Raw genomic sequence first — 8,863 nt, 5'->3', positions numbered from 1 at the left:
TAATTGTAACTAGCACTGTCTGGAGTAATTAATTTAGTGATGTTTGCTGGCAACCTGAGACCCCTTGAGAAGCCTTTTTTTTCCTCTGTAAATGTGGCCTTCCTCTGGGCTCCCTTTGATGACACATTCCCTGAAACATCAGAAAGCCTCTACTACTCTTTGCATAATTTCTTGGAAAAAAGTTTAGGAAGCTAGAGATTGATCTTTCCCTCCACCAATTAAATAATAATTGTTGTTTTCTCTATCAGATTTGGCTGGCAAGAGGGTAACCTCTGTACTTCCTGAATGACTAACCAAGAGTTAGAGAATCTGTAATGCCCATAGGCTGCTTGTGAAAAAATGTTTTGTAGGCTTGAGAGGCAAGGATGTCAAGGTACCAAAACATTCTGTCACTCTAAGGCTTCGTATCACAGTACTGTAGATTATCACAGACTAGAAACAACAAAAACCATTATCTCAACACTTTTTGGAAGCTGTTTACTACTCTGACATACACACACGGCCAGAAACCTTCTCAATTTCAAATGTATGCCGGTAATAAAACAAGAATACCTGTGGCCCTCCTTTTATCCCTAAATCAGGCTATACAAGCACTGTGTTCTTCCCAGGGTTGTTATGAAAGAGTAGCTACAAAATGTATTGCCCTTTCCCTGTTTGCTGTGAAGAGTTTGTGCTAACTCCTTTTCTGATGTTTCTATTTGATAAAAGAAGACACTAGATATCCAAACTGCATTCTTCCCTCCAAAACAGTTCATATTACTAGTTTATATGTTACTCATTTGCAATTATCTAGCTATCACTTGGTCAAAAAGCAGGCAATTCTGTAGTCAGATATACTGCTAAAATTTTCTGGGGCCTCTCATCTAAGCATCTTTGGTAGGCTTTCATAACTGCACTACATGGATACTGAAAATTAGCAATCACATTTTCTAATGCCAGTATTCCTTTAACCTCTGCTGGTAATATTCAACTAAGCTTAGAGAGATGATTCAATATGCCATACATAGCAATAATAATAGAAACATTATCTTTGCTAGCATCAATCTGACTCGTGATACATTCTCGCATCCTTTCAAGACACTAAAAGTATATTAAATTTTATCTGTGCATGCTCTCAAATATTAGCTCTCTTTTTCAAGCAGCTATATATCTTTTTTATGGACCCCAAAATGAGAGAAGCTATTGCAGTCCAAGAAATGTGGAGAATGTAATCCAGAAGAAAGATCCCTGCTTGTATATTCTGGAAATGGTGTATGTTTCTCATGATGTGAACATTCTTACATGCTGTCTTTAACCAGCTAATACCGATTTTGAGTAAAACAGACTCTTACATAGCGGAAGAAACTTAACAAATCTCCTATTTATGTAGTCATAGCAAAAAGTTTCATTAGGATACGGGTCCTATCTCTGACTACACTGCTCTTCAGGAAGCTATTTCCTTCTGACTTTCTGTGACAAAATACAAAGATTGGCTGCACATACTTGAGTGACAGGCCTTTTCTTTGTGTATTTTCTGACCTGTAACTGATTCCCCAGTGACTGACATGTGCTTGGCGTGAGCTTGACTACAAGTCTTCTGGTGATGAACAACACTCTGTTTTTCCACTGCCAAAGTTAACTTGCTTTGTGCTTCAGACTCTAGTCTAAGTTGCCTAGACTTTCCTGGCCTAAAGTTAGGCAGGCATTGCTAGTAATGCCAGAATTGTGCCATTACTTGCTGTTTGTTTCTTAGGTCCTGAGGTATCTTTTTTCCTTGTGCAGATGCCTGCACCAACCAATTTTATTTTCTTGTTCACTTCAGTTAGCTCTATATCTCCTTTCTGCTGTCCTCAAATACTGTTTTACTTACTTATCGAATGGATACTTATTGAATGGGTGTTTTCAAAAAGGTGAACATTTTAGGAATATTGAGAAAATCATTGGTTTAGAAAAAAAGATAATTGTCTCATATTCAGATGGCATCTTATCATGCAGAGTAACTTCACTCCTGTGCATTCTGGGGCACTGAGTCACCCAAGAGATAGGCACATAGGGATATTGGTTGTGCTTATCAGCAGGCAGCAAGTACACAGGACACTTACAGTGAGCACCCAGTGTGTATAGGCAAATAGAAAATGCCCTGCAATCATGACTTGCAGTGACATCAAGTGACATACTGAGCTTCTTCATTGCATCATGGATCATCAAAAGACTGAAAGGAGTAGTTCGCAGGAACATGCTGTAATAAAGGTACTGTAAAAAATTCATTAGTGGTTTGCTGCTAAAGGGGAAGAAAACAAATATAAATATATCTTGTCTTGTAAATGTGAACTTGGTTCAAAACCTGAAAAGAATATAAATGATATTTCAGCATTTCTTCTCTTTTTCTTCTTCTTCTTTTTTTTTTTTTTTAATCTTTTTTGAAGAGAAAACTTGTTCCAATTATATCCTTTTAAGATAGCAAAATTCTTTAAAATAAATTGTCAGGAGAGATCAAAGACTGAAACAGGAATGTAAGAAATGCTATGTCATATCCTATAAATAATGATTTTTTCTTAGAATATTGCTAAAGGTAGAAAGGATCTGGCATTTTGGATAAAGAACAAGAAACCTTGTTATAGGCGCTGCTTTTAAATGCTTAAAGAAAAGGGAATGAAAAAAGAAAACGAAAAGATTTTATTGTCTTTCATTAGCTGTAGATTATTTTTCACAACCTGTTATTTGATCAGTTGTTGGGGCTGATCAGACAGTATCACAGATATTGACAAAGATGAATAAAATGCTGCAGATAGGAAAGGAAGTGCTTGTCAGCACAATGACTCATCTATAAACAAGATATGGGTAGTAGTGAAATCTGTTTGGCTGTACAGTGCTATTAAAATAAAAATAAAAATTGGGATCAATCTTACTTCAGAACTCTCATTTTTTTCTTGTTGCTCAGAATTTTCTGGAGTGTTGTGGTTGCCTTTCTTTCTGTTGATTTCAAGTATCGCACTGTTTGCAGGTCAGCTGCTTTTTGGTAGATTATCTCCAAACACGCAAGACTGTAATAGCTGTCCTGAGTAACAGTGAATTAGTTTTTCTCTGCCTTTCCCCAAATTGAGGTCTGGTATGAAATATGGGATTCTTAAACATCCAGAAAGGACGTATCAAGTGGTATCTCCAAGTGGGTTTATTGTGGACTGAGAGGGGATTTTGCCTCCTTGCACACTTTTCTCTCTTTCCCTGTACACACCTCAACCTGTGTCTGCTCTATTTATCAGCCATCCTGACAAATCTGTTGGGAGGCTGTAGGTGGGCTACAGCATCACTGCTGTGCGTTATGCAGCCAAGGGCTGATAAACATTGCTGTTAGTCATGTTATTGAAAAACAAAGCTTGTGGTACAGAGCTTTCACATTCCTCAGTGCTCAGTGAAACACAGCTGTGTGCCAAAACTAAGGCATTAGGTGGAGGTATCTTGCCCTTTAATTTTTTTCTGTACCTACATGTCATGTAGATCTGTCCTGGAATGAGTACCAGAAGAGTTTCTGCAGATCTTTCAGAAGAATAGCAGCAGGTCATTACAGCACAGAGCTTATAAGAAATTGAGATATGTGATTCACGTCTGGCTGCGCCATTAGCTGTCTGATGAGTGGGTCACTGTCCTCATGAATACAAATCATAGTAGGAGAGAATGTTCCATCTGACAATATAGTAACCTAAATGGAGATATCACAGAACTTAAACTAGACAAAACTAGTATTTATTTTAGCATAATAAAATAGTACATCAGCTAGTAAAAGATAAAAATTAAAAAAAGTATTAATAGTACACATTCTTCTAAGTCAGTGACAATATCTATCTAGCCATAAAGAGTAGATTGTGGGGCTTTTTATTGTTCATTTGTTGGTTTTTGTTTTGTTTAGCTTTGTTTCTCCTAAATGAACTGTCTGAATCCCCTTTCCATCTGCAATTTCCCAGCAGAAGTTAGAAAAATTTTGAAAAAGAATGAAGAAATCTATACATTTCTATTTGGTTAATGATTCTATATTTCAGATATTTTTTTTTTTTTGCTTGAAGCCTCATGATTTAGGTCTTAGAAAGAATAAATAGTCCTGTTGTGTCTCAATTCTGATTATGCTTGCCCCTGAAATTATTCCTTAATAAACCAAGACTTACTCAGAGTAAAAAACCTCAAAAATGATGTAAGTCCTATCTAATTTGTGCAAATTTGTTCAGGAGAAAAGCAGGTGTCCTCATTTCTAAAATGGAAAAGACACAGAATCATCTTAACACTTGATTGTTCTGCTGGTCTTTTTTCTTTAAACAAGTCTACAGCTTTGCGGCAGTGTTAAGGCTGGCTCTCTGAAGAAGGAAAATGTAAGAACTTGTTGGTACAGGCAGAAGTTTCAGTTATACGCAGGATTAGAGGTATTCTAGTGATAGAGAGAGAGAGTGAAACCTGCCCCTGGAAAAGATCTTCTCTTCATGAAAATAGTTGTGGTCTTTATTTTTCCTTTCGTCCCAGATGGTGAAGCCAGTTGTCATTGTGAGATCATAGAATCATCATAGAATCATAGAATGGCCTGGGTTGAAAAGGACCACAGTGATCATCTACTTTCAACGCCCCTGCTATGTGCAGGGTCACCAACCACCAGACCAGGCTGCCCAGAGCCACATCCAGCCTGGCTTTGAATGCCTTCAGGGATGGGGCATCCACAACCACCTTGGGCAACCTGTTTCAGTGTGTCACCATCCTCTGTATAGAAAAATTCTTCCTAATATCTAACCTAAATCTCCCCCTTTGTCCTTGATTAGCTTTGGATTTTGTTTTTTGATGTTTTTTGTTGTTATTTTTTTGTTTTGTTTTGTTTTGTTTTGTTTTTGTCTGTATGTGTGGTCTTTGTAGTTTTTTTTAATGATATCATCCTTATCTTGCAATGGAAATTGTGGAGCTCTGTATTTAAAAACAACACATTGAATCCTCTGTAGAATGATTTTCATCCCTAGCATTCTTGAGCCACACCATGGTAGTGCAGTAGAAACAGTGCAACAATAGCATGTGTAGGAGTATCAGTAGGAGAGGATAATTAATACATAATCATGACTTTTTTTCCTGTTAAACTGTCTTATTTCCTAGCTACCATTAGTAAGTTCCCCTTTTAATATGTCCTCTCAATTCATTATGCCAGTTTCCATGTTGGTGATCTAAGTTTTTAATTCTAAGTTCTTTTCTTAGCTGTTTCCTTAAATGGATAGAGGGAAGCCTTGGTACATAGTGTTCCTTTTTGGAGTGTGTGGAAGCAGGAGAAGTGAGCAGATTGAAGGCAAGTGATTGCAAGGCAGTTGCATGTTCTGTTTTTTCTCATATGCGTTACTCTATGAGTACACTCTTATAGCTCTTCACTTACTGCTTGGCTGCTGAACTCTGGCTCAAGGTAGGACCTGATCTGTCAGAGGCTTGCGGTGACATTTTGATAAGATGCTTTGTCAGTCATTATATGCAGAAAAAAACACATGAAGAGATATAAAAAAACAACAACAACTATCGAAAAAAAAACAACCCAAACCACGGTTAGCTGCACATCTACAAAATAAGACCACAGGAATTGCTGTGTCCTACTAGACCACTTGTCCATTGTGTCCTATCTTAAATTCTGGCTGACATCAGCTTCTGTGTATGAAACAAGGCCCTGTGCAGCAGCAGCAAGCAGCCATTGTACAGGAGGAAGTGTGTCTATTCATAATCATTTGCTTATTCTTCTGATATTTCCTGTTGTTGTTTTTTTGTTTTGTTTTTTTTTGTTTTTTACTTCCTAATAAATATATTTTTTTCCTCTTGGGTTCTTAACAAGTAAAATTCAGCACATTTCTTTCTTCTAATCTATCCTCTTCTTTTAAAAATAATTTCTCTCTCATTCTGTAGTAGCGATTTCCCAGTCAACGTTGTTGCGCAGTTGAAGGATTCACTTTCAGGGGGAAATATATGTTCTCTTAATAGTAGATTATTTCTGTAGGGAGTGGAAGCTGAGGGAATTTGTCTGCAGTTCTATCTGCTCTTCAGCTGCCTGCAGCAACTTCTCAGGCAGGTCATGTACTCAGTTCCATTGCTATCTGTTGTTTCTCTGTATATTTTCTTGCATTTTGCATTATCATTTGTTAAATATATAACAAGTTACAATTTATCTTAGTCAGCTGATTTAGGACCTTTGTGTCTTTCTGCTCACCCAGGGAATTCAGAAATAAATCGCTGCTTCTAGGAGTTGTTTTTAATGCAACAAATGTTTTAGAGGAAGTCAAGGGGGTATTGGTCAATATCGGCTGGACTCTTCTCTGCAATAAAACATTTTCCACATGCTTTCCCTGGTGGTAGGAGAGCCTTGATTCAATTCAATTTTCTGCTCTTGCTATTTTTAATTTTTAATATGTATTTTTTTATTGAATTCAGGCTCTGCTGGTTAAATTTTGTGTGTTGTAGTTAATGCAGGCAGTAGTCAGAATTCTTTATCACTTATGCATTGATTTTTGCTGGCATGTTTTACACAAAAATACTTTTTTTCTGAAGTATTTTGTGGGTAAGATATTGCAGAATGAGCTAAGAAAACAAGGAACTGCATGCAACTCAAGGTTGTTAGGCAGATCTTTGGAGATATTCAGAAACAGAACCTGATTTTAATAAGATGTTTCCTAAACTACACTGATTTACTGAGGTGGAAACTTCATTAAAATAAGACAAACATGTCTTTTCCATAAAACCTATCAAAAATAGGGCCTTCTGAATAGAAATTGAGTATTTACCTACAGACTTAAGTATCCCCTCATCCAACCTCTTAAACAAGTGAATACCATTATGAATCCAAGTCTATTTCTATGGCTGGAGCCCCAGCTGATGGATCAACTGCCCTTGCTAGACCTGCCAGTCACATAACTACTACCAACTCTTTCCTCTGAAAACCAGTAAACTGGCTCCCCCAGAACTTGTTTGAAATAGTCACTCCTTTCTTCTCTGCTGGACCAGGACCAGAGCTCCCAGAACTGGCATGGCTGTACCAGCATCTTCAGGCCTGGATGTGCCTGCTGGATAATGTGGTAAATGTGCATGCAAATACTCTGGAGTGACAACTACTTGCCCATCCATTTGTGTATTTCTCTCAGCAGGATGTGTCCTCCAAGCAATGGGACCCCCTCAGCATTCAGGAGATACATAGTCAAGTAATTACATTCATGCAATAAACGATCGCAGGTAAAAAATTGTTGTGAGGCTTGTGAAAAATTGGTTCAAATGGGAGACAATTGTGATAACTTTGTTAAAAAAACAAAAACTGTTTTTTTTTAGCATAGCTGTAGCTATAGTGCTTCATTATTGTAATGAATTTCTTGTCAAACGCTAGGAAAGGTTGGAAGCTATTGATAGGAATCCCTATTGATAAAGAAGTAGCAGTCACTTTTTAATTGTAAAATTAGTCTGTGGATTTAACAGATTGTAAATAAATGGTGAAATGAAAAATGATTGACTAACACTTTCAAGGGACAGTTGCATTAGTAAACTGATCTGATTTATATTTGGAGGAATTCTCTGCCATTTTATGTAGCAGAACCAGGAATATTCATTTTCTCGCAGTAAGATGTATTTAACTCTTTTCTTAATTTTACAACAATTAAGACTGGAATGTGGAGGGATTGTTGTAGTGATGTGACTCATGCCGTACTTATTGGGGAACAATAGGATTACTTGATTTCTGAAGCAAAGCTAAATCTCCTGACTACTTGCTTTTAAATAACTGCAGACTTTATAAGAATTGGGATAATCGGATTCTAGAGACTTTTCTCTGTTACTGAACCAACAAAAAGCTGACACATCTATTTGCTGTGTCTGAACAAAATGAGGTAAAAACCAACAGCCCAGAGAAAATGACTTAGGTTTACAGATGCAATTGATATTTGCATGTGTGTGTTTATATTCTCTGTGCTCTCTTTTAGGTACTCCCAGCAGTGGTAAGTGAAGTCATTTTCTGGTGAGGCAGTGGACAGATATTAGCAGTTTGTACTTCCTTATCTCTCCATCCAAAATCTTAATATTTACATACAGGCTTTGTATGAAGGGAGATGTTATATTGCCAGTGTGCCTGCTCCTGCCTATTCATTATGTTGTGAGATTGCTATGTGCAGCAAATGCAAATTTACAATATGTGACGTGCCTCTGCTTCTAGCTGGTGAGATACAGTTCTCTTCAAAGCTGTTTCCTCTTCAGATTGTTGTAAGACTTCCAGTTAGTCATCTCTCTGCTTTATTGACCTAACGGTCACCATCTTAATACTGCATTTCCCCGATGTCCAGTTTCTTAAACATCTGTGGCAAGAGAAAACTGTTGAAATATTGTCTCTATGCCTTTCAAGTTTTGTAGTTGTATTGTCTTAAATAAATCTTCACATACAATTATTTACTTGAGTTTTGATGCTACAAAATTTACAAATAAAAGAAGCAGACTTTACCCAGAATTAAGTAGCCACAGACATAGGAAACACTAGGAAAAATATTCCTTCATATTGAAAAAAATTAAGGTGTGTGGCCTCTGTGCTGTGTAACCTTTGTGGTTTTCTTCACTCTTCTCTCTTTAGGTGATATTTGTTCTTCGCTGAATATCAGGTACAGAAGAGACTATCAAGAAAGAAGAGGTCAGTCATGGTTGGAGGAAGGCTTTTATACAGATGAATAGGGTGAGAGGGAGAGCATGAAAAAAGGAGTATTGCCTTGCTATAGCTTCAGCAAGAAAGGAAGCTGAACTTGGCCTGAAGGCAAAGAGAGGAGATGAGCAGGGACACTGGGACAAAGTATTTTAGTAATTGCAAGGAAGGAACAGCAGTACGGATAATGAGCTATACAATCCACAGATAGTACAGAAG

General features: G+C 37.2%; 1 protein-coding gene across 1 annotated transcript in view; it reads right to left on the bottom strand.

Moving 5' to 3' along the window:
• Positions 1-5,433, bottom strand: part of VGLL3 (vestigial like family member 3) — a 136,749-nt gene extending 131,316 nt beyond the window's left edge. Inside the window, exon 1 of the mRNA XM_031555700.1 lies at positions 5,372-5,433. Coding sequence (XP_031411560.1) covers positions 5,372-5,433 — 62 coding nt within the window. The remainder of the gene's footprint in view (positions 1-5,371) is intronic.
• Between the last annotated feature and the right edge of the window lie 3,430 nt (positions 5,434-8,863).

This window comes from Meleagris gallopavo, chromosome 1, assembly GCF_000146605.3.
Source record: "Meleagris gallopavo isolate NT-WF06-2002-E0010 breed Aviagen turkey brand Nicholas breeding stock chromosome 1, Turkey_5.1, whole genome shotgun sequence".
Classification (NCBI taxonomy): domain Eukaryota; kingdom Metazoa; phylum Chordata; class Aves; order Galliformes; family Phasianidae; genus Meleagris; species Meleagris gallopavo.
This window is presented reverse-complemented; position numbering and strand designations above follow the sequence as displayed.